General features: G+C 47.3%; 1 protein-coding gene and 1 long non-coding RNA gene across 4 annotated transcripts in view; one reads left to right on the top strand and one right to left on the bottom strand.

Annotated features, from left to right (window-relative positions):
- The window catches only part of SNTB1 (syntrophin beta 1), a 171,923-nt gene extending 166,978 nt beyond the window's left edge, over window positions 1-4,945 (bottom strand). Inside the window, exon 1 of one of the 3 annotated variants that reach the window (XM_037892069.2) lies at window positions 3,934-4,945. In XM_037892069.2, coding sequence (XP_037747997.1) covers window positions 3,934-4,543 — 610 coding nt within the window. In that variant the 5' untranslated portion in view covers window positions 4,544-4,945. The remainder of the gene's footprint in view (window positions 1-3,933) is intronic. The other 2 variants (XM_037892068.2, XM_007063394.4) reach the window with 2 other exon arrangements.
- LOC122464399 lies at window positions 1,294-25,204 on the top strand. The gene is made up of 3 exons (XR_006288374.1): window positions 1,294-1,432; window positions 19,223-19,386; window positions 23,051-25,204. It is a non-coding gene; the product is annotated as an uncharacterized LOC122464399 (long non-coding RNA).
- Window positions 25,205-25,855: the final 651 nt, after the last annotated feature.

The raw sequence follows: 25,855 nt of genomic DNA, 5'->3' as shown, positions 1-25,855 counted from the left end.
GAAGATCACAGGGGAGCTGTCCTTCTTCTACCTGGCAGCATTCCCTACAGCTCTCCCCCCTCCTTCAGGGACAGCTCCCCTTCCTTTTTCCAAGCTTCTTTAAAGCAACTGGGTGTGAGCCCCTTCCACCTAAAGTCCCGAAACAGCATCCTCGCTGCCTCAATTACTTTCTATTTTCAAATTTCTGTAACAGACTCATCCTCTGGGGATCGGGCACTGAGGGGGACACAGCACATGCTGATCAGCAGGTTACGCAAACATCTTTCTCGAAATATACACTCTAAACTGGTCTTGCTTTGCTTTCATGTTAGAGGGGTTAGAGATTGTGGGTGTGCCACAAGCCCATAGCAAGGCGCAGTGCATCGTTCTGTTGCCCAAGGAGCAGAAATAAGCTGAGCTATCCCTATACTGGTGCAGATTACATCCCCTTGCACCAGCTCCAATACATTGGCTGATGCAATTGGGGAGAAGGGGTTAGAGCTAAGGCTCATCCCTATTGCACCCCCATTCCCCACACCCACCCATGTAGGAGGGGAAGCAGCAGCTCGCCCCATATATGCAGCTCTCTCTCATGTTAGTACCTGCAATGCAGGTGGCAAGCACGGGGATAAGGGGGTGCCTTCCATTGCCTGAGCCCTCTGTGCTGGCATGTGGGATGGGCCATAATTTGACTCTCACTTTGTAAATACATCGTTTAGCTGGTCAAGCATTTTGGCACAGTGTTTCTATGGAGGATACCATACAAAATGAGGGCCCCACTACTGTGAGATGCTGGGTGCCTTCAAGCCTCACCCACTTAAATTGGGAACAGAAAGCAGCCAGCATCTTTCAGGATCAGGCCCTTATAACTCCATTGCACTGAACTTGCCTCTTCAGATGTTGTTGCCCAACAGGCATGAGTAAATTCCATTATTTCCCCAACAATATAAGCATGACACAAGAACTAATGTGTTAGCACAGCAGCTGGCAATGTTCCTCTGCCCTGCCAATTGTTTTTAATGGGGGAGAATTCCTGGAGGATTGTCTCTTGCACACCTGTGTGTTTTTTCCTGCAAAGCTCATGGTTTTTAATACAGAGCTCTCTAGGAGGCTAGGGCTAGGGAACCGTAAGTAAACCATATAGGGGCATAAGCTTGTTCCCACTGCAGGCAACAGCAAAACCCCCATCGACTGCAATAGGCAAGCAGGAACAGTCCAGCTGTGTCAGCCTCTTTAAAAAACAAAAAGTTTAAAGAACCTTTGAACTTCCTTTGTTCAGTCATAAAAGGACTGTTTTAAATGGCATCACTGAAAAGTGATCTGCAAAGTGGGAAACTAGCTCTCTTGTTTTAAGCAGCCTTTCCTTCGTAGATTCCCTGTCAACTGAATAGCAGGTTCTGGGAGACACTATGGCAGATTCTGATTTCAGCTTCTCCAGTGGACCTGGCCCAATGTAAGTATTTCAGCATCAGTCATCCATTGGGGTGACTATTAAAATACACCATTGAATGATGAGCACTACTACTCTATTGCAGAAATAAGGCATCAGCATTCACTTCAAAGGAGGAAAGAGCTGAAGGCAGCAGCTGCAACTGGGTTTAAAAACGGGGGATGGAGGGGCACAGGAGCAGACTGATCCCTGGTCAAACTGCCTGGTCTTTGCTCCTATAGGGAACACTCACTCACTCTTTTATAAGTGTCGCACAGCTTCTGCATGTCCAGTTTTGTGTATTATGCATAGGGGAAAATAGTTAAGAAAATTATACAGTATTTGCTATGTTAATCATTAGACAACACCAAAGGTCAGATTCTGTCCATACATAGGTAACCTCTTACCAAAGATGGAATTTGGCCTCAGTAACCTCTCCCTTTCTGCTCTCTGACCTAGTAGACCTTCATGAACTATTTCACTGCTGGGTGAAGAAAAGGAGCAATTAGATAAGAACGCCCTGACAAACAAGTACCCAATTACTTCTGGGCGATGTGGTCCCGTTGTTATAAGATGCAACATTGATCAGTTCCTCACTTTCACAGCCAGAGTCAGATGAAATTTTCTTCCTTGTCTTTTACCTAACCACAGACTCTATGTGGTTTTAAACCAAGGATTCTCATCCCCTTTCCATAGCATAAACCCATATTCAGCTATTTACAACTGATCCTCAAATGCACCCCATAATCCATAGCACTGGTTCCCACGGCTCCTCCAAGAGGTGTTACAGTTCTTCAGTGACTCAAGAGAGGCACATCAGATATTGTACTGTTGTTTAGTAGAACCAGAGGGAGGACAGGTTGCAAATGACTGAGGAACTCCGTTTCAAACTAAGATAGAAGACATGGAATGGCAGCAGGTTCACCACCTCACTCCACAAACGCTAATGACTCTAAGGTCAAGAACCGCTGGTTAAATGAACTTACGTACAAACAAACAAGCACTTTATCAAAACACACACACACACCAAGGGCATTTTCTTTTTAACACGCGCTAGTTTCTTTCTGCTGAACCTTTTTGCAGGTCTAGCAACTAAATTATCCCTCAAGGAAAAGACACTTATAAAAGATTTTAAAAAAAAAAAAAAAAAAAAAAAAGCTTTCAACTCAAAGCTTGTTTGAGAGGGGAGATCTAAGGAACTTTTTTTCTGGTCTTTAACTTATCCTCTCTCTTGTTTTTGTCTCTCTTCCCCCCCCCCCCACCTTCTTTTTTGGTCTTTTATATAGTCTGTGCCAGAACTAACTCATTTAGAGTAAGATTCACTTCTTTTGCATTCAGTTTTTAAGGTGGCTTCTAAAAGATCATCTCACTGCTGCTTGGGAATCAAAGTCTTTTTTTTCCCCTGCAAATGTTTCAATGAGATATTTGCCAATTTTGGTCAGATTTGTTCCCTTTCCCCATTGCTATGAACTGGGGGAGGGGTAAATTTCAATAATTTCAAGTCACAAGACACAGGTTGGCATAGCTCTGTGTGATCTGATCTGCTTGTTTCTCTCCCCTTTTGCAGAGCGAAAGTAGTAGTCAAACTCTCCGCCTTGTGGATCTGAGGTCTGCTTCCCCCCCTTCACCCTGTCATGTGTTATCTCAGCTGTTTAGAAAGGTTTTCCTAACCACTTCTCCTTGCAGAAAGAAGGGCTGCAAAGCCCCAGGCTGGGGATCCTCGAGATAATTTTCACTTAACCCAGTCAATGTGTGTGATCTCAGTCGTTCAGGGAGTTTTGTCACATTTCTTTCCCCCAGTGATGGAGAGTTTCAAATCCTTCAGCTGTGTGGCCAGAGACATGCAGTTGCTTTATATCCTGCTCAGGTTTGCATTGTACTGTAGTTTGTGTTCTGATCTGGCTGGTGAGGCTTTCCTACTCTGTCTTTTTTTTTTTTTTTTTTTTTTTAAAACGTGCACGCAGAGAAACTTGCAAAGCCGGCAGCTTTGCAGCTGGGGTTCCTGGAGTTCCTTAAGTCAAATTAACTCCTAACGTTCCCCAGCCATAGGCTGGAACCTCTCTGCTAGTGTACGATCCGATCTGCTTTCCTTATACCGAGTTGCAAAGTCCTGAGCTGCGCGCCTGGGGATCTTAGCGCTGCTTTACACAAATTAACTCTTTACTTTCCGGTCACAGACTAGCACAGCCCTGGAGTTCGTGATCTGAGCGCTCCGGTGAGGACAGGTCCCTCCCCCGCCATAAACACGCCTGAGAACAGGTAGCAGGAGTGCCCAGCTTTGCAGGGTCTGTCACCCCTTACCTACCGCTGTCCCATAGGCACCAGCAAAGCCCTGATCCGCGAGTCTCTCTCACGGGTGCAGGGAAAGTGGCTGGGGCATACCGGAGTCACGGTGTCTTTCCCCCCGCGATCATCCCCCACCTGCCCCGCTGGCCGACCCTGGCCTCCCCTTGCAGAAAGGGCGCGTGTGCGCGGCTGGGGAAAGGGGGGTGGGGGAAGCTGCCGGGCCCATTTTAACCCCTTACCTTCCAGCAGCACCTCCTTGCCGGCCCGCTTGAGCGCCTGCACCGCCTCGTCGTGGGTAGCGTCCCGCAGGTCCGTCCCGTTCACGGCCAGGATGGCATCGCCCACGTAGAGGGCCTGGGTCTGGTCGGCCGCCAGCCCCTTGAAGATCTTGCTGATGAGGATGGGCATCTTGTTCTCCTTGCCGCCCTTGATGCTGATGCCCAGCCCGCCCAGCTCCTGCTTCTGCACCTTCACGCACCGCTTCTTGTTGGAGATGGCGTCGGGCACTTGCTCGGGGAGCTCGGTGAAGGCGGTGCGCACCCCGGGGCCACCCCCCGCCTTGGGGCTGCCGCCGCCGCTGCCCGCGGGCTCGGCCGCCCCGCCGGGGTTGCCCGCGGCGCCCGGCTGGCTCCCGCGGCCAGCGGCAGCCCCTCGGCAGGGCGCCCCGTTGCCGCTGGCCCCGACGCCGTTGTGGGCTGCGCCGTCGGCGCGCTCCTCGCAGCTCAGCACCAGGGCATCCTCGGCCAAGTTGGCCAGGACTTTGTGCCAGCGGTCCCGCACCAGGACTTCCAGCCAGCCGCTCCGCTGCTGCGCCCGGCCGCCGCCGGCTCCGGCTGCCGCTACCGCCATCTTTGGAGCATTCTTAGCGCACCATGTGATTGCACAGCCCGACCGACAGCCCGCCGCGCACAGGACAGGGCTGCGCCCCGGGAGCGCCCCGAGCGCCGCCAGCTGCGCCGGCGGGGCGGAGCAAAGCCCGCGGTTAGCCTGGCGCCCCGGGCGGCGGCAGCCGGTCAGCCGCTCACCTGATCCCAGGCGCCACCTCCGCCCGCCCCTCACCTGCTGCGGGCGGCACGTGGAGGGGAGGCGGGGGGGCGCCCCCTGCAAGGCACAAGCGGGGCAGCAGCCCACCTGCTGCAGGCCCTCGTCAGCTCCTGCGGATCCCTGGCCACCTCCCGCCTACAGGAGGGTCCATAGCAGGAGGCGCCCGGAGGGCAACTCACCTGCTCCGCGCACCACTTAATCCCTCTCCACCCCCACCTCGCAGCAGCAAGCACAGATGCGTCAGTAGACGGCCCTCCCCAAACCAAGCGCGAGCTGAAATCTACCCAAATCCGCTCGCAACCCCGTTCCTCCCGGCCGTTTACCTTCCATTTCTTCCTGGGGGCAGTCTCTCCACTCTCCGCCCCCGATCTTGGAAGACAGCGGGCTAGGTCCCTTCCCTTACCTGATCTCTCCACTTTTGCCTGTCTTTCCCTTTACAGTCTGGATAAGAAGGGATTCCCACTCCAGCTGAGCCAGTGTCACTAACCACAAATGCCCCTACAATAGTACAGACTCAGAAGGGTTTGGGGACAGAACATGAACATCAGATTGGCCATACTGAATCAGACCATTTGGCCCAGTCGCCTGTCTGCTGCCAGGTGCTTCAGCGGAAATGAGCAGAACAGGGCAATTATTGAGTGATCCATCCCCTGTTATCCAGTCCCAGCTTCTGGCAGCCAATGTTTAGGGACACCCAGAGCATGGGGTTGCATCCCTGACATGGGCAGCATGTATTGTAGGCTGCACCTCCCCAAGCAGCCCGGCCGGGGCCCTGTCCACACTCTGCCTAAAAGGCCCCCTCCTGCTTTCCTTTCCCCCTTAGCCCCAGCCCAGGCAGGCTGGCTGCTCCTCTTCAGGGAAGTGGGATGGGGCTGAGGATAGGGCTAGGGCTGGCCTGCGGCTGGGACTTGGCGTGGCTGGGGCTGCCCAGTGCTGGGGGGCCCTTGGGCTCTGGGGTCACACCACGCAGCGCTCGGAGGGTGGGCTGCCTGCCCTGTGCTCGGAGGAGCCTGGGGGCGCTGGGGCTGGGAACCACGTGCCGCCCACCTGCCCACTTGGGGGCTGGGGGGCCGCCCGCATGCCTGAGGCTTGGGGGTCCACAGCCCACCCACCCCATGCTTAGGGGCTGGCGGCCACAGGGAAGAGGGGCTCTGGGCTCCAGTGGGAGAAGGTAGATGGGAGGGGTGGGGCCTCAGACAGGAGGGGTGGGGCCTGCCGGGGGGTGGGTAGCCTCCCTGAGTTGGCAGGTCACCTGCCGCCCATGATCCCTGACCATCTTGGCTAATAGCCATCGATGGACCTATCCTCCATGAACTTATCTAATTCTTTTTTGAATTGGGCTTTTTGGCAACGAGTCCACAGGGTGACTGTGCATTGTGTGAAGAAATACTTCTTTTTGTCTGTTTTAAACCTGCTGCCTATTAATTTCATTGGGCGACCCCTGGTTCTTGTATTATGAGAAGGAGTAAATAACACTTCCTTATTCACTTTCACCATGCCATTTATGATTTTATACTCCTCTATCATATCTCCCTTTAGTTGTCTATTGTCTCAGCTGAACGTCTCAGTCTTTTTAATCTCTCCTCATACGGAAGCTGTTCCATCCCCCTAATCATTTTTGTTGCCCGTCTCTGTGCTTTGTCCTATTCCAATATGTCTTCTTTGAAATGGAGCAACCAGAGTGGCGCGCAATATTCAAGGTGTGGGCATACCATGGATTTATATAGTGGCAAGTGAACCCAGTGCTGACTTGGGCTTCCATACCTAGCACTCTGTCACATAAGGGTCTCTGAGTAGCCTGTTGACCGAGACAGAAGCAGGACCAAGGAGGCCCTGTTACACAGCATTATGTACTTTCTGTCTGATTATCTATCCCTTTCCTCATGGTTCCTAAGGGCATGTCTTCACTAGCAAGGTTCAAGCGCTGCCACGGCACCAGCCCTGGGAGAGAGCTCTCCCAGCGCTATAAAAAACCCACCTCTATGAGGGGAGTGGCTCCCAGCGCTGGTGTACTGTCCACACTGGCTCTTTATAGCGCTGAAACTTTCTGTGCTCAGAGGGGTGTTTTTTTTCACCCCGGAGTGAAAAAGTTGCAGTGCTGTAAAGTGCCAGTGTAGACAAGGCCTAACATTCTGTTCGCTTTTTTTGACTGCTGCTGCACATTGAGTGGATGTTTTCAGAGAACTATCCACAATGACTCCAACATCTCTTTCTTGAGTGGTTACAGTCATAGGCGACTTGTGCCTCTTAATACTGGGCCGAGGGGGGGGGCACAATATAAAGGAGGGCACACGTGACCACCCCACATGTCACCTCTGGGAGGAACTTGCAGCCACACCTACCTGGGCCAGGGCAGCCAATCCCACTGGCTCCTGGGGCTTCATCCCTGTGGGGCAAACCAGGACTCGAGGCCTCAGCCCTGCGGGAGTTGCCAGGGCTAAGGGCTTCAGCCCTGCGGGTTTGAAAATATTTACCAGAGCTCCACTCTGGACAGATCTAGCTGAATTTAAATCCAGGCTTTAGGACCCTTTGGAGTGGGAGGGTCCTAGAACCCCGGGCTCCAGCCCAAGCCCAAAAGTCTACACAGCAGTGAAACAGCCCCACAGTTCAAGCCCTGAAAGCCCAAGTCGACTGGTCCAGGCCAGCTGTGGATTTTTCTTTGCTGTGTAGACATACTTGTAAGCAGGGTCTGAATGAATACTTCCCAGACAGCTAGCGGGGAGGGGAGAGACTTTGGGTGTGTTTATGTAAATACAATTTGCTCTTGCTCTGCTTACATATTCAGCAGACTTTGGCTGGTGTTGGGTTACAAATCACCTTAGTACTGAATGCAGGGGTAGTGAAATATGGTTACCAATGTTGTAATTATTGTAGGAATACAGGAAAGCAGGACTGTGCTTAACCTATCCCAAATGGGGTGGGGGTCACCCTCAGTTGAAAGAACCTTGTTAAATCAGGGGCTCGAATGCCAGAACCTTGTAAAAATAAGAAAGGGGTAGATATTCTAGTAAGGAGACTGCAAGCTGTTACTAGGGGTTCTTTTCTACCCTGGTTTAACCTGTTTTTCCCCACTGTTCAAAGAATAGAGTTAAGCAGGCTTTATTAGAACCTTGTTTGTTATTTTTATTGCTCAATCAGAGCTGAAACCAGTGATCATAGGACTGTGTTCTGCCCAGCCTGCTAAGAGCTAAAAATGATTGAGAGTTGAAATCATGTGAGATGGGGTTATGTTAGAGCACAGGTGACTGATAAGTGGCTGGTGAGGTAGAAAGGCATAGTGTGTGGCCGGTAGGGCAGCTGAAAGGGAGTAAGGAGCCTCTTTATCCCCTCCACCCAGGGTGGGAGGTGAACTCTGCAGATGCACCTCTGAACTCTGGGTCTGCACTGACCAAGGACAGCAACTGTGAGTGGGGTGCAGAGAAGGGTCAGGCACATGAAAGGGACTTTTGGGTTGCTGGACTTAAGAACCTGAGGGGAAAAGGACACTGCCCAGCCTACTTGGGGGTGGGTCTTTTGCTCATGGTTTATGTTTATTAACCCTGTTTGCAGTGTTTTCCCAAATTAATGCCAAGTCACTTCCCTCCTTTTATTAAAATGTTTCTTTTCTACACTCAGACTCTGTGATTGTGAGTGGGGAAGTATTGGCTCTAGAGGCACCCAGGGGTGGTGTGTAATTTCCCCAGGTTACTGGAGCTTGAGCCAGTTCTGTGGTGTATCAATGGAAAGGAACCCCTAGGTATTGAACCCAGCCCTGGTTGCTGCTGGCTTCGCCTGGCAGAAGAGTTACATACTCATAGTGAGACACAGCCCCTGCCCCAAAGAGCTTTCAGTCTAGTTTTACAAAGTGTAATAAGGGGCTGAAACAAATAACTGGTAGGGAAGTAGGTTTGGCAACGTTGGTGAGGACGGGATAGCTGAAATACAAGCTTATTTTTTCATAGACTAAGCTGTACGGACACAATTAAACAACACAATGGAAATGATTCTTTTTAAGGGATGAATGGATTTAAATAAATACAGTAGCACTAATGTATAGTGAATACAGTGAAACTTCACTTATCACAAAGTAGAAGGAATGTTCCAGGCCGTTTCCATGCAGTCCAAGGTGCACATGGGAAGTGGTTCCTGTTAGGGAATCTTTGCTCTAAGCCCTGTATCTGTTGAAGAAGCATGGTAGTATCCTAGGCCAGTGGCTCTCAACTGGACTGGGCCTAGCATGCACAGCACCCTTTGGGACAGAACCAGTTATGCCTCTCTGCCTGTTAGTACATGAGCCTATTACTTCATGTTTGACTTCCAGTTCAAATACTGCTAGATCAGTGGCTCTCAACCTCTCTAGACTACTGTATCCTTTTTAGGAGTCTGATTTGTCTTGCCTACCCCAAGTTTCACCTCACCTAAAAACTACCTGCTTACTAAATCAGACATAAAAATACAAAAGGGTCACAGCACACTATTACTGGAAAATTGCTTTTCTCATTTTTACCATATAATTATAAAATAAATCAATTGGAATATAAATATTGTACTTACATTTCAGTCTATAGAATATAGAGCAGTATAAACAAGTCATTGACTTTATGAAATTTTAGTTTGTAGTGACTTCGCTAATGCTTTTTATAAAGCCTGTTGTAAAAGTAGGCAAATATCTAGATGAGTTGATGTACCTCCTAGAAGACCTCTGCATACCCCTTGGGGTACGAGTACCCTGGGTTGAGAACCACTGTCCTAGGCTGTGCAAGCTTCTCCTCTGGGCCCTGCCAGTATGCCCCACTGCTGTGTTAACGGGGACATGTCCACATGAAAGTAGTCTCTGTGCTTATTCTGTTTTTGAAATATCTGCTGAGACTGCCAGCTGATGGCAGTTATGCTCTGTGGCTAACCAACACACAGTCTTGCCATCCCCAGTGTTCAAAAGTCATGAGACTGTCTTAAAAATCATGACATGCAAAATAATACATTTTCATGTTCATTTATTTGCCCTGTGGCTTTTCAGCCTTTAGGGTGCACTCATGTGACATTTACAAGCTTTCTTTGCAGCTATGAGAGCTAGAAAATTACCTTGTTAGTGAAAGCTGACATTCTCCTGCAATCACCTAACTCAGGGGTGGCCAACCTGAGCCTGAGAAGGAGCCAGAATTTACCAATGTACATTGCCAAAGAGCCACAGTAATACGTCAGCAGCCCCACAACAGCTCCCCATCCCACTCCCAGCACCTCCCACCCACCGGCAGCCCCGCCAAACAACGCCTCCCCCTCCTTCCCCGCACCTCCCGATCAGCTGTTTCGTGGCATGCAGGAGGCTCTGGGGGGAAGGGAGGAGGAGCGAAGGCACTGCAGGCTCAAGGGAGGGTGCGGAAAGGGGTGGAGTGGGGGCAGGGCCTGTGGCAGAGCCAGGGGTTGAGCAGTGAGCACCTCCCCGGCACACTGGAAAGTTGATGCCTGTAGCTCCAGCCCTAGAGTTGGTGTCAATAGAAGGAGCCACATATTAACTTCTGAAGAGCCACAGGTTGGCCACCCCGACCTAACTGTAGGAGCTGAGGCTTTAAGAAAAATATCAAAAATTGCAAGAGTTGGCAACACTGACAATGGACTGAGGCTATTTGGGCATTTCACAGAGGCCTTTGCACAGCCATTACCAAATCTATATTCAAGAGGTATTGAAAGGACCATTGTCTTAATAACAAGCCCACAAACTATCACTCCTTTCTATTATTTGTCTTTCAAGTTATGTGGTGATTCAAGATCTTTCACTTACAACTGAGCAAGCATTGTATGGAAGGGACTGTAAAGTTAACAAGGAGTTTGGAAACTCTAAATTTCTATGATTACAAAAGATGAATAATACTTTTCCCTTTTCTAGCTTCCTTTTCCCAAAGATCTCAAAGTACTGTACAAACATTAATTAATTAAGCCCCACAATGAGGCAAGTATTGTTATAGCCATTTTATAGATGGGGAAGAAGAAGCATGGAATGAGAAATGGCTGGATCCACAAAAAGGACTCAGGCATTGTGATTCTGAGTGTCACAACACCTAACTTTTAAGTGCCTATCAAATTATAGGAGAACAACAGTGCAATGCATAACACCTAAGTTAGGTGCCTAGGCTCCTATACAATGAATGGGGAGAGATACGTGCCTTAGAATGCAATCCACAAAACCAGCAGATCAGGGAGCCGCCAAGGGTAGCCAATGGGAGATGCTGAGGAGAGGAGTGTATCCTAAGCCCCTCCCCTCTTTCATAATTCGGTGCCAAAATCTGGGTTCAGGGAGGTGCCTATTTCTGCTTGTGATTCACAAATGGGGGGCAAGATGGTCATTTAGCTGCCTAAATTGTGTGAGGGGCCTGATCAGAAGCCCCCTAACTCCACAGGAAGCAGCCAGGGTGAGGGGCAGCAGATAGGGGCGCTGGCCTAGAACCTAGCAGTTGGGCAAGGGTATTAATCCAAGCGAGGGGGGGAGCCCTAGTTCAAGTTCCCCTTCTGCCTCTGAGGAAGGCTTTGAACAGGGATCTGCCACCTCTCAGGTGAATGGCCCAGCCATCAGGCTACGGAATAGTCTGATGTGGGGCTTCTTCAATCCCTCCTATTGAAGTTCCACTTTAAGTAGTAATTAAACATTATCTGGGCCAGAGAAAGCATTATAGTCTAGTGGTTAGGACACTCATCTGAGAGATGGCAGATCCCTATCCAAAACTCTTCTATTCAGACAGCGGGGGGACTTGACCCAGAAGTGTCTCACATCCCAGAGGAGCACCCTAACCATTGGGCTAAACATTATAAGAGTGGTGGTTGTTTTTCTGCTCCTGCTCCTCCTCTCCCTACCCCCACACCCCCAGCTCTTTTGCGTGGGGTTAGGTAGTCTCTGAGCACACCAACTGGACCAGGCCCTGCATGTGACTTAGATAGCTGAATACCTATCCTTCCCCTGGTTCATGAATCGCTCAGGGCTTAGGCGGGAGATAGTCACCTAGACAGACCAGTGATGCAGCAGTGCACTTGCCCAGAGGCAGAAGTATAGGCACCTAGGGATCTGTTACTGTAAAAAGTTAAGCAACAAAGGACAGAAATTTGACGCTAAGTATTTTTCAAACTTTAGAAACTTTATAAGCAAACAAACAAACAAAACCCCACCACCAATAGTTTAATGATTTTTGCCCTTTTTATAGAAAAGCCAAGGTTTAAATTTTACAAAAAATAAAATGAACGTTATTTAATTAATCCATCACACGAAGGTTACTATATGCATGGCACATGTTTGTGCCATTTCAGAACTCCTTCGTGGTTCCCACTGAAATACCTGTAGTTTATTGGCAACTGCACTGTATGCAATCAAGACTTGTCTTGTTCCCAACTTAATTAAATTCTTCTCCATTTCCCTTCCCCATTCCAGCAGAGGTAAATAATAAGGTTGTGCAGGGCCAGCAGCAGATGTACTGGTGCCCTAAGTGAGAGTCTCCTGGCAGCCATCACTCCCCTCTTATCCCAGAGTTGGGAGAAACCAGGGATGACGTTTTTCTCATCTAAAAGAAGTAAAAAGAAGGAGCTGTAAGGGCTAGAGTGGACCTTTAGGGGCCAGTCCAATGGCAAACAGTTGGAAGTACAGAGGCACATCACCCCAGCAGAAGCACCCCAAGGAATCATACCTGAAGCAGGCATGGTGCAGCATGCCTTCCATCCTGTGAGGGGCCAGTCCTGGTACCTGCTGTGGAGAAGGGGAGGTGTCCTTGTTCTGCTGTATTTGTGCCCTCCCATTCTGTTTTGAGCTCATAGTTGGAATTAGTTTCTAACTCTCCTCATGTTCTCTGAGAACAAAGGCTGGGATGGTATCTGGCCTCCAACCCCAAGGGGCAGGAGCAGACAGTTCCTTGTGTCCTCTCCCTTCTTTGTGTGCTCCAACAGAGCCAGACACAGTCTGGTCTTTAAATCAGTAAATCACACTCTTGAGAATGGTCCCTGAAATGCAGGCGAGAGTGTACAGTAGGAATGAGAATAGATTAAAGGGTATTTAAGGCAATATTGTGGGGCTTTTCTGGCTGTTTTTTCTTTCCATTTCCTTTCTCTCCTTCAGGCTCCCAGTTCCTTTCTTTACAAAAAGCAAATGATAATCACTGGTTGCAGTGTAGTGGACTCTGTTTCTTATGCATTAGAATGAAGGTCCTCAGTTGTTTCCAGAACATTGCAGTGTGCAAACTCTCATTCCAAGTGAAGCTGTTCTGTGAAATAATATAATCGTCACATTATACTGGTAGGGTTCAATGCTCCCTGGATGGCTTCAGTGGGAGTCCCAGGTGCTCAGAGCCTCACCGGAGTGCTCAGCACCAGGCAGGGTCAAGTCCAGGGTCACTAAAAAGGGATCCACTGTAGAGATAGCTCATAAAAAGCTGCACCAGATGATTGGCCTGTTTGGAAAAAAACCATATAGAATTTAATAGGGATTCAAGCAATAGGGTTCTATTGTAATTTAACATTTCTATTGCAGTAGTGGCTTAAGTCCTCAACCTGCTCGGGGCCACATTGTGCTAGGCCAGGGGTTCTCAAACTGGGATTGGGGGGGGGGTTGCGAAGTTATTACATGGGGGGTTGTGAGCTGTCAGCCTCCACCCCAAACCCTGCTTTGTCTCCAGCATTTATAATGGTGTTAAATATATTAAAAAGTGTTTTTAATTTATAAGGTGGGGGTTGCAGTCAGACGCTTGCTATGTGAAAGGTGTCACCAGTAAAAAAGTTTGAGAGCCACTGTGCTAGGCACTGTATAAACATATGATTATGCTGGAAAGTGTTAATGACTACCATCAAATGGATCTTTGATTTACAGATCATCATGAGGCTTGTGAACACTGATGCGTGTGCTAAGCACCCTTCTTTCAGGCTCTGTGGAAGGAACAACTAATTCCATTTATGCAGTGAGATAGCTGGAAACTATAGAAGGCACCACCCAAGGCAGTGGGCCACATGGCAAATCCTGAGCAGAAGCTAACTGCGGGCTGAGGCTAAGGTCTGGTCTGCACTGTAGAGTGAGGTGGATACAAGGCAGTGTACGTCGACCTAACTATGGAAGTGGCTACACTTAAATTTTGCTCCCACTGATCTAACTACCCTGCTATGCTGATTTAATAACTCCACCTCCACAAGCGGTGTAGAATCAAGATTGATGTAATTGGGTTGACACAGAGTCAGTGTAGACGCTGTGTTGCTTACATCAACAGTTACTGGCTCTCAGGAGCCATCCCACAATGCCCTATACTGACAGTACAATCAATATAAGCCTTCCTGGTGAGGACGCTCACCGCTGACACAAGGCGCAGAGTGGAGACATGCACAAGTGATGTAATTACTCTGGTGGCTGTATACTGACATAAATAAGATTGTCTTAATTTTGTAGTGTACGCATGGCCTAAGGGATCATTTGGCAAAATGTGTGTGTGCAGGAAGCAGAAAGCCAGGAAAAAGCAAGCAGAGATGGAGAGAAGCATTCATGAATGTGGCCCTGAGAGGTAGCAGGGAGAGTTTGTTGGGTACAGAACTGACTTGGGGGGCTGACTTGGAATAGTGAGCCAGGAAACTGCCCTCTGCTATTTGTTCCTACCATGTGCAGGGAAATAGGATTTACTGTACATAATTTGTAAATCAACAGGATTGCACCAAGGAGTATATCTGAGTCCACCATCAATTTCTCCTAACAGAAACCAGGGGCTGAATATTGCCTAACCATTGGAGCCGAATTGGCAATAATACAGTGAATGACATTCCCGGGCTCAAAGAGCTTTCTATCTAAAATACAAATGGCACTAAAAAGCTACAGAACATAGTGGTGAATGATGTTCTATTTATAGGTTTTATTTTTTGAATATCGTTATGTTATTCTATAGCAGGGAAATGCTTTTCTATTAACGACTATGGGATATCTCAAAGGATGGGAACCTGAGAGGCAGTGACCATGAGATGGTCGAGTTCAGGATCCTGACACAAGGAAGAAAGGAGAGCAGCAGAATACAGACCCTGGACTTCAGAAAAGCAGACTTTGACTCTCTCAGGGAACTGATGGGCAGGATCCCCTGGGAGAATAACATGAGGTGGAAAGGAGTCCAGGAGAGCTGGCTGTATTTTAAAGAATCCTTATTGAGGTTACAGGGACAAACCATCCCGATGTGTAGAAAGAATAGTAAATATGGCAGGCGACCAGCTTGGCTTAACAGTGAAATCCTTGCTGATCTTAAACACAAAAAAGAAGCTTACAAGAAGTGGAAGACTGGACAAATGACCAGGGAAGACTATAAAAATATTGCTCAGGCATGCAGGAGTGAAACCAGGAAGGCCAAATCACACTTGGAGTTGCAGCTAGCAAGGGATGTTAAGAGTAACAAGAAGGGTTTCTTCAGGTATGTTAGCAACAAGAAGAAGGTCAAGGAAAGGGTGGGCCCCTTACTGAATGAGGGAGGCAAGCTAGTGACAGAGGATGTGGAAAAAGCTAATGTACTCAATGCTTGTTTTGCCTCTGTCTTCACGAACAATGTCAGCTCCCAGACTACTGCACTGGGCAGCACAGCACGGGGAGGAGGTGACCAGCCCTCTGCGGAGAAAGAAGTGGTTCGGGACTATTTAGAAAAGCTGGACGAGCACAAGTCCATGGGGCCGGATGCGCTGCATCGGAGAATGCTAAAGGAGTTGGCGGATGTGATTGCAGAGCCATTGGCTATTATCTTTGGAAACTCATGGCAATCGGGGGAGGCCCCGGACAACTGGAAAAAGGCTAATGTAGTGCCTATCTTTAAAAAGGGGAAGAAGGAGGATCCGGGGAACTACAGGCCAGTCAGCCTCACCTCAGTCCCTGGAAAAATCATGGAGCAGATCCTCAAGGAATCAATTCTGAAGCACTTAGAGGAGAGGAAAGTGATCAGGAACAGTCAGCATGGATTCACCAAGGGCAAGTCATACCTGACTAACCTAATTGCCTTCTATGACGAGATAACTGGCTCTGTGGATGAGGGGAAAGCAGTGTACGTGTTATTCCTTGACTTTAGCAAAGCTTTTGATACGGTCTCCCACAGTATTCTTGCCAGCAAGTTAAAGAAGTATGGGCTGGATGAATGGACTATAAGGTGGACAGAAAGCTGGCTAGATCGTCGGGCTCAACGGGTAGTGATCAATGGGTCCATGTCTAGTTGGCAGCTGGTATCAAGCAGAGTGCCCCAGGGCTCGGTCCTGGGGCCGGTTTTGTTCAATATCTTCATAAATGATCTGGAGGATGGTGTGGATTGCACCCTCAGCAACTTTGCAGATGACACTAAACTGGGAGGAGTGGTAGATACGCTGGAGGGTAGGGATAGGATACAGAGGGACCTAGACAAATTGGAGGATTGGGCCAAAAGAAATCTGATGAGGTTCAACAAGGACAAGTGCAGAGTCCTGCACTTAGGATGGAAGAATCTAATGCACCGCTACAGACTAGGGACCAAATGGCTAGGCAGCGGTCCTGCAGAAAAGGATCTAGGGGTTACAGTGGACGAGAAGTTGAATATGAGTCAACAGTGTGCCCTTGTTGCCAAGAAGGCCAATGGCATTTTGGGATGTATAAGTAGGGGCATTGCCAGCAGATCGAGGGATGTGATCGTTCCTCTCTATTCAACATTGGTGAGGCCCTATCTGGAGTACTGTGTCCAGTTTTGGGCTCCACACGACAAGAAGGATGTGGAAAAATTGGAAAGCGTCCAGCGGAGGGCAAGAAAAATGATTAGGGAGCTGGAGCACATGACTTATGAGGAGAGGCTGAGGGAACTGGGATTATTTAGTCTGCAGAAGAGAAGAATGAGGGGGGATTTGATAGTTGCTTTCTACTTCCTGAAAGGGGATTCCAAAGAGGATGGATCTAAACTGTTCTGAGTGGTACCAGATGACAGAACAAGGAGTAATGGTCTCAAGTTGCAGTGGGGGAGGTTTAAGTTGGATATTAGGAAAAAAATTTTCACTAGGAGGGTGGTGAAGCGCTGGAATGGGTTACCTAGGGAGGTGGTGGACTCTACTTCCTTAGAGGTTTTTAAGGTCAGGCTTGACAAAGCCCTAGCTGGGGTGATTTAGTGGGGATTGGTCCTGCTTTGAGCAGGGGATTGGACTAGATGACCTCCTGAGGTATCTTCCAACCCTGATATTCTATGATTCTATGATTCTATTAGATTATCCTAATTTCCTACTCAGTGTGGTAGGGGACTTACAGTATAGCTTCTTTTTAATCTGAAACAGGATTATGAGCCTTGAACATGTTTCAGACAATGGAGGTTAGAAAAAATCCTGTGCGCATAATAAGGTTGCTATTTGTTACCCTGAGCCAGACCAGCTCACCCAGGAATGATGAGAGCATGGAGATGGACGCTCCAGAACAGAGAGGAATAGAGTTCGACTCCTGCAGTTATAGCAAACACTGCAGGAGCCAAGCTTAAGTGAATCCTGCTTAGGGGCTGTGTCAGGAACCAGAACTTTTCCCCCCTTGCCCCTCCCATTGGCAACCCACTGTGCTACAGCACTGGGGGAGACAGGCAGCAGGCTTTGAAGTCTTCGTGCAAGTGCTCCCTCAGCTCTTTTGGTTAGCTGAAGGCTACAGATGCCCCTTGAGGCCTTTGTATACTTGAGGTTGCATTGTGATTTGCCTCCAAAATTAGTACAGCATTCTGATTTTTGTTACTCTCTAGCTTCAAGATGGCCAGAAGTTTCCACATAAATCATTGTAATTACAAAATTAATAAAAATGTGCTCATTAGCTAGCATGTTAGGGACTAAACGTTTTAAAGTCAATGCCCACTTGCACGTGCAAGAAATTCCCAGACATGCACTCACCTGTGTCACAAATGGGTGTGCAAACTGGGAAAGTGCTCCCACCACTGGCAACTTAGGAGGCAAGCAGCCATCAACACATCTGAAAGCATTTCTACTCTGCATGCACAATGCTGGGGGCCGGTGGGCATGCACATTTCTTATGCACAAAGGGGAGGGGGGCACAGCCATTTAAAAACATGAGCTGGATCCTGCTCCCGTTGAAGTGAATGACAAAATTCCCATTGCTGCCTTGTCAGGATCAGACCCAGAGCTCTGCAATCTAAGCCTCAGCCTCAGTCACTTTTATGGTAGAGGTAAAAACAACAAACCCTAAAAATAAAGGCTCATAACTAAAGTGTTGGCGCATCTTTAACTACAATAATGAGGTTTTTTTCCCCGTCTCTTGGCATCCTATACGTGTTCTGGTCTATTTCAGTGCAGTTAGTTTTCCCAGACACTAAGCCTCCTAGTGTTTTCTTTCCAAGTGGCTCTGATTTTGTCTCATTACGGTTTCTTGAATCAATTTTATCTGTTGCATGAAAAAGCAGGTTGTTTTAAATGCCTTTTTAAATCAGAGATTTAAGCTGCAGGCAGTTACTGAACAAATACAAATATGAACGAGAAGAAGATGGGACAGATTGTTGGAGCAGAATAAAGCCAAAGAGAAACAGGTTGATCTGGTTAGGTGTCGAAGATACCCAACTGCTTTTTGTTTCCTGTGTTCCAGCGCCATTCTTTCAACGTTACAGAGGCAGAGCAACAGACACCCACACAGTGCCATCACGGAATTGAAAGGCCCGGTCCTGCAATTCTGATGTGACCAGGTTCCTGTCAAAGCAAATGGAATGGCCAGGACGCTGCTCACGTCAGAATATGACTTCATTGACCTGACTACAAGCTTTGCCCCCATAAGGACTGAAGGATTGGGTCCAAGATACAGAAACTGAATCACTAAGGAGTGAGACCCAATCTGATGACTCAGTCTGCGTGCTTGGAAAGTTCCCCAGGGCTGGGGAAAGGAATTCTCACAAACCAATCCACAGAAATCACTGAGCCTCTCAGCAGCTGCTATTCCAGATTCAGGGTTGAAGAAACGTCCCATCCCCGAATCTCCATTGCACGCTGATGCATGCAGAACCCCACTGGGCTCTGCAGCATACCAGTGTGCACACTTTCTGAACAAGCAGTTGGAATCCTGTTCCCACCCCCTGCACAGCAGAACCACACTAATGGTTCCCACTGCAAGATGGAGGAGAGGGTACAGGATTTCCCCCATATAACACAAACACATGATTTTTGTCATATGTATAGTGCACAAACTACACCAGGAAGGCCTGCTCCCTTGAGGGATGGGAGAATATAATGCTAACAATATAGAAACATTAGGCATAATGCTGTTTACTCTCGGTGCTCCCATAATATCATTAGGCTATTTGCACTGTACCCTTAGCACTGCCAACTTCTTCCTGCTTTTACTTCCATACTCTGTGAATGTTCACTCCAATACTCCATTCATCCCCATTGTTACAGTAAATGTATGGGCCTGGTCGCCCTCTCACTTACATTGATGTCAATTGCGAGTGACTCCATTTAAGTCAATGTACAACTGCATAAGAGAAAAGAGAATCAGCCCCTGTGTATTTTTGCTGACTGACTCCTGTTTGTATATTCCAGAAATAAGAAACCAAGCTACAGGATCTTTCGTTAATTCACTGGGAAAATTACTCTTTGGTGTCATGTTGGCGGTCATGAGGATCTCGGACTGTGTGTGTCTTTCTCCAAACCAGCCAGTAGGCCTTACCAGACCAAAGAGAAAACCACTGAAAATGTGTCTGTGGGTGAGTGCTATTATTCAGAGAACAGCACTTTCAAGAGTAACATGAAGGAAAGCGAGAGCCAGCTCCAAGCCAGCCATGGGAGCTAGGAGAGTCAGTGGAAGAACAGACCCCCTACACAAAGCAAACACACGGATTGCTAATATTTTTAAATAGATCCTATATTTCTTTGCTAACTCAGGGACTTTTATTAGAAAGAACAAAGGTAGAGAGTGCTGGGAGAGGTATCATGCAGCTCCAACATCTGGGCTGCAGCTCCCCTCCCTGCGATTTCCCTGCCCGCAACCCCTTACCTACTGTGTGTCTTTGGAGAGGCTAACAGAGAATAGCTGACCATGAAAAGTGAAGGTATGTGGGGAGTGAGGGAGCAAGATTTCCTTTGCGTTAGACTGTAATAACATTTTCAATACTTTGCAACACCCCCCTCCACACACACACACCCTGATGGCCTTTCATGACCCTCCTGGGGATTGCAACCCGCTGGGGGACAGACGCTGGTCTACAGGATTCCTACTACAAGGGAATCGCCACCACTTGCTGCCCTTGGTATCCTTCCTAGATGGTTTCACAGTGCAGAAAGAGATGGGGCATGGTCAGCATTAACTTGCAAACATGCTGGAGCTGGAGCTGGTGCTAGGCATAAGCAGAGCAAGAAATTGCTTAGGGCTCTGAGCAGCGAAAGGGGGCAACCTATTCCAGGGGTTGCAGAGCCTTCCCAAAAGTGAGGGGGCCAGGGGACCCCGCTCCACCCCTCCTCTTCCCTCCAAGGCCCCGCCCCTTCCCTACCTCTTCCCCCAGAGGCTCCACCCCTGGCCAAACCAGAAGCCAGAGTGGGGGCTGTGGAGCCCAGCCTCCCACCCCGCCTGGTGTGGGATGGGGCAAAAGCAGCCCCCTGCCCGTGTCCTCACCTCTTGAGCCTCCCACCCAGGGTAGGTGGAGGGACCCAGGCTCCCCCACAGCTGCCTGTGCAGCCCTTACCCCAACCCGGCTCCAGCCGAGGGGCAGGGTGAGGCCTTGGAACCACAGCCTTGTCATGGTAAGAGCCATGCGGGCAGCTGTGGGGAGCCAGCGTGGACCCTCCACCTGCCCTCAGTCAGGTGGGGAGCGCGGGGGGTGGGGACATAGACTGGGGGCTGTTCTCAGGCCCCCTGCACCATGGGTAGGTGGAGGGTCCTCACGGCTCCCACAACTGCCCAGGCTCCCCTGGCTGCTGGCCTGGCCCGAGGGGTGGGGCCTCAGGGGGAAGAGGACGAGAAGGGGGCAGGGTCCACTGTGGTAAAAAGTGGACGGGGGCCCTAGTAAGACTTCCCTTTGAAGGCCCTAGTAAGACTTCCATCCACTTCAACAACAGTTGGATCAGGTCCCATATGAGTCAGAAGATTTATAAATGCTGTTTTAGTAGAAGTGATATTAGCGTGATAGAGAGAGTAAAAACACCACCACAAAGTTGTACCTTTTATGATGTTTCCTAGGCAATGGCATCACCTACAAATCCTGCAGCACTAAAATTAATTAAAAGGGAGACGCATGTTTATTCTCAACAAGAGAATGATACCCCGTTCATTATAAATAAAACTGCTTTAAGCCTTTAAAGATGCCCTGGGAAAGCAGAGCAGGTTGTGGGCATAAAAGAAATGAAGTGATCAAAGGATTCTGGTTTCAGTAAATCATGTTCGTGCATGGTACTCGTAATTCAGGATGCTGGGTAGCTAGTCAAGTGTAATTAACTTCTTCTGGGATCTGACATCTTATATCTTTTTGGTAGCAAGAACTTCGGTACATAATGTTTGTGTTAGAAAGCTGATCAATGGAAACGTGCCATTACCTGGAATACTATGTTCTTTTGATTCTCTTTCTGGATTCTGTAACACGGAAAGCTCTTTTTGTTCCCTGAGCAGAACTATAAAATGACTCTGCTCAGAATAAAGTAAAGAAGAAATGTGCTTACCATCACATCCACACCAAGAACATTATAATATGAGTACGGGATGTGATTTACACCAGAAAACTTTGAGTACCTTATTGTGGAGGAGTGGGGAGACTGGTCTATAGAAACAATTCTGCATTTCTTAGGTGACCATATTGGGTTTACAAGTACATAAGACACTCCACTTCAATTCAGACAACCCAGCAAAATAAACAGAATGTGACAGTGAAAGATCAATGAGAAATTAGTCCCATTAGCATTTAATTTTTTTCAGTGGCAATATTTTCTGAACAATGGCCCTTATTGATGCTGTGAGTGCCTGCATTGTGCCTTCTACTCATCGAACAGACATCACTTTATTCTTAGCAGCTGTGTTCTCTAATTGGGAAAGGGAATGTTCCAAAAATGATAAAAGGGGAATCTCATCACAGTGTTGAAAATCAATTTGGAGCATAACTGATTCTGTTGCCCTGGTCTTTTCTTTCTTTCTTTTTTCTTTGTTAGCATCTCTGTGAAGAATTTGTTCTCAGAAGTGGCAAGGTAACTAGAGGCCAAACCTAAATACAGTAGCTTCATTTTTTTTTTAACTCCTGGAGTCCTTTGTATTTTACTATGGGTTAGTGCTTATCAGCCTAAAAAGGTAAACAGAAGCTTTGTCTACATTAGAAAGCATTTGCTGCTGTAGTTATACGGCGAACTTTCCTAATGGAGATGCAGCTTATACCGACAAAAGAGTGTTTCAAGACCTTCCAAGCCCACCAATTGCTTACAGGTGTTCCTCCATAGCTCTGCTGAGATTGTGGGTGCTTCTATTTAACCCCTTCAAGGACAATGTGGCAGGAAAGCAAGGAACCAGGGCTTAGCAAAGGAATTTCTTAATCCCAGAAACTTCACTCTTGAAAGCATTTGTGAGTTACGGATCTTTGAAAAGACCCAAAGGTCCTGAAATGCACCCACCCCATGTTTGATCTTGCTCCTTCTGAAAGTCCAAGGTTTGTCAGCATTTCAGGCTGGGCAGATTTCCTTCTGCCCTCTTCTCTCCAGAAAGTCTTCCTTACGTGTGGTGATGGTTGGACCCCCTGCTCAAAGCAGTATCCAGCTCTTAAATAGAGTCTGCCTCCTTCCTTGCTATCAAGGCCAGATTTAGGGGCAGGTAACCCAGATGATTGCCTGGGCTGCTGGGCTTGAGGGGGTCCTGGGATCGGGATACTGTTTTTGTTTTTAATAACAAAAGGGAAAATAGATTATGTGAAGTAAAATGTTTCAGGTATTCCATATGTAGATTCATTTTTCACTAACCTGCTACAATGTTCTTGACCTTTGTAGAATCTCGTGGAACCTTCCAGACTTGCTGAGAACTACATTTTCCTTGAGCCTCCTAGAATGTTGTCAGCCATGCCCTTGTGGGTATATAAGGAGCAGAGCATCGCCAGTCAGTCAGTGAAATATAAGAATGAAGTGAAGTGAAGTAAGGGCCCAGTAGCAATATTGTAAACCTTGTTTTATTGTGTAATTGTGAAAGTGTACTTGTGTTTTAAGACTTGAAGAGTGTAAGTAGCACTAATAAAGGACATATTTAATGAACCACCAGAGATATCTATCAAACCCCTGTCTACACAACAATCTAAAAGGAATACTGTTACTTCTTTTGCCATGCTTAACATGTAATGTTTCATGACTTTCTAAGACTGCACAACGTAGACTCTTGTTCTCCCTAATACTGTCTTTTTTCCCCTGTAGAAAATAAAAGATGCTCCCAAAGAAGCCTTCATAAGCTCAGTAGAGGAAGTGAAAAGCTCAACTGAAATCAAGTTTGCAGCAAGGGCAAATCTGATGGGAAAATATCTGAAACAGAACAACATAGACCAGGCTTTCGGCAGTAGTGATTGTCCCAGTGCAGAAGAAATTGAGGAGTGAAGCGTAAATGGTGGAAGTCCTAGTACTAAGAAATTAGCAGATTTACCTGAAGATAAGGAATGGAAATGTGAGGAAAGTGATGGAGAATCATCCAGTTTTCCTGGCAGCGTAAAGGAGAGTGATGATAAAGAACAATGTGGCTCAGATGAAATGAAGAGCAACGACAAAGAAAAATCTGGTTTATATGAAAAAGAGGGAAATGATAAAGAAGTATCAACCTCACATGATGACAAAAACATCAGCGAGAAAACTTGTTCACCACAAATGGATACACCAGATCCTGCTTATGGCCGGTGATCCTAAACTCTGCTGATATTGATTATACAATTTTGAATAGGCCAGGCAAATCAAGGATATGATGTTTTCAGTAAATGAGCAGAAGAGACATGTCTCAAAGTCACACTGCGAAAGACTGCGAAAGACTGTTGAGAAACTGAATTGGCATTGGCTAGTTTGAGTTCAGGCTCAAGCTGAATAAATGCATAGAGGCAGAAAACCAGTACATTATTAATGTAGAAACCCAGCATTGCAGGAACGTGCTCAAACGTCTGATCTCAATTAGCCTCCTCCTTGAGTCAGATGTAGCATAATCTTCTTTAGATTCAGTATCTCTCTTTGGAGTACTTTTAAGTATATATGTCCAGTTTTAAGCATCAAATATCAGGTGGAAGATCCTCATGGACAATGTTACAAATCTGACCATGAAGCTGCTCAGTAACACTCACTGTGAGAGGCGCTTTGACAGCAAGGTACCAGTGAGGTACCAAGTGACTGAGATTTACAGCGCCCTGATGGAACTGGTGCAGACAAGTAAAGCCAAGTCTGGAATATGATACAAGGTGCAAAGCCTGGCAAACTAGATCATTGACTTTAAATTTCTGATCTCAATTGTGGCTTGGCACCATATCCTGTTCCAAGTAAACCTTGTAAGCAAGGCATTACAAACTCAGTCAATGGACATTGTGACTGCTACCACTTTGATGAGAAGCTGCCTTGATTTAATTGTGGCCTGCAGAGACAATGGATTTGAAAAATGCCACCAGCGCTGCTGAAGAAATGGTGGAAAACTTAGGAGTTGAGCCTGTTTTCAAGGAAATTTGTATTCAGCAGAAGAAGAGATAGTTTGGTTATGGCGGCAGAGACGAGGTGCTGGGAAGCTCAGAAGAAAAATGCAAGAGAAATCCATCGAAGAAAGGTTTGGACAAATAAAGCAGCACAAAAAGACCTGTTTTTTTTTTGGTATGATCTTAGTAAGCTGTTGGCGGACAGGAAAACACTCTTGAACAAGTGTTCGGATCTTCATTGGACGCTGACACATGGGGAATATTTGGACGTCAATGATAAAGACTTTTATGTCAAATTGGATAACATCCGTCACATTTTGCAGAGCTGAAGAACACTTTTCCTAATGGGTGGATAGCGTTAGGATTCTGCTCAAGTTGGCAGTCAGAGTTACGAATGGTGAGCGCAGCTTTTTGAAGCTCAAGCTCATTAAAACATATATTCAATCAATGATGTCCAACAAGAGACTGACATTGCATGCTATTTTATCACCTGAAAATGCCATTGGCTACTCTCTGATGCTGTGCTTCAGTTCGAGAGGACAAAAGTGAGAAAAGCGACCTTTTGAACTAAAGGATGAAGGTTAACGTTGGCTGTCTCTACTGTAACACTATTTAATGCTGATCCACCAAATGTTGGTGCACAGTTCAATTTCTTGATGTTAGGACATTTCAGTTATTCTTAAAATTAATAAGTTTCTATCAGCTTAGAGGAAATGAATTAATTTTTATTTGCTCATATATGGCATGAATATCTACAGATTTACAGATCATAGTGTGCAAATTTATCATCTTATATGACAGGGAGAGATCATGCACGCAAATCAGGCATCAAAGTCATGAAATGGGCTACAAATGCAACAAAAATAAAGTATTCAAAAGTTTAACAAATGGGGTGGTGCTGAAGACGCTCCTTGCCTGGCACACCATTTGGCCTAGGGCTGGCCCTGCTTGCCATGTCTCCACTGGAAAATGCCAGTTCCCTTCCCTAGTCATGCTTGCCTCCCACCAACCCACCCTTATGGCCCCCTGTGTAGGAAAAAAACATTGTTTTTCAACTGTTGGCCAAACTCCAATCAAACCCCATGACTCCAGATTTCTGTCTGGATGGCTTCTTAGTGATAGTCCTTCAATGAGTGTCAAGTACCTTCTCTGGCCAGGGCCACTGTCTGGATTGCAACCAATAGGCTTGCCTGGGGCAAATTTAAACATATGTTCAACACAGAATACAAAATAGAGTTCATAATTTGAAACAAACATAGCCCATTCTGTCACATATCTATATATACTAGCCAATGTGCGCATTCTAATAGATCTGTGAGGGGGTATGTACCCCACAAGTAATGAAAAAATTAACTAGAGACAGAGACCAATTAGTGCACTTGGTCGCAGCTGGAAGGTGAGCCAGGCCCAACTGAAGATGAAGCCCAGCTGGGGGAGTAGTAGGGTGGTCAGCATAAATCCCACATAACAAGGGGGCTGCTGGGAGAAAGGGGAAGAACTCTGCAATCCCTCTCTGGTTGTTAGAGAGCAGAGGAAAGGCTTGGAGATGTACGGTAAGTCCAAG

Source organism: Chelonia mydas, chromosome 2 (genome assembly GCF_015237465.2).
Source record: "Chelonia mydas isolate rCheMyd1 chromosome 2, rCheMyd1.pri.v2, whole genome shotgun sequence".
Classification (NCBI taxonomy): Eukaryota; Metazoa; Chordata; order Testudines; family Cheloniidae; genus Chelonia; species Chelonia mydas.
The sequence above is the reverse complement of the archived record's forward strand: the minus strand, read 5'-3'. Positions and strand labels throughout refer to the sequence as shown.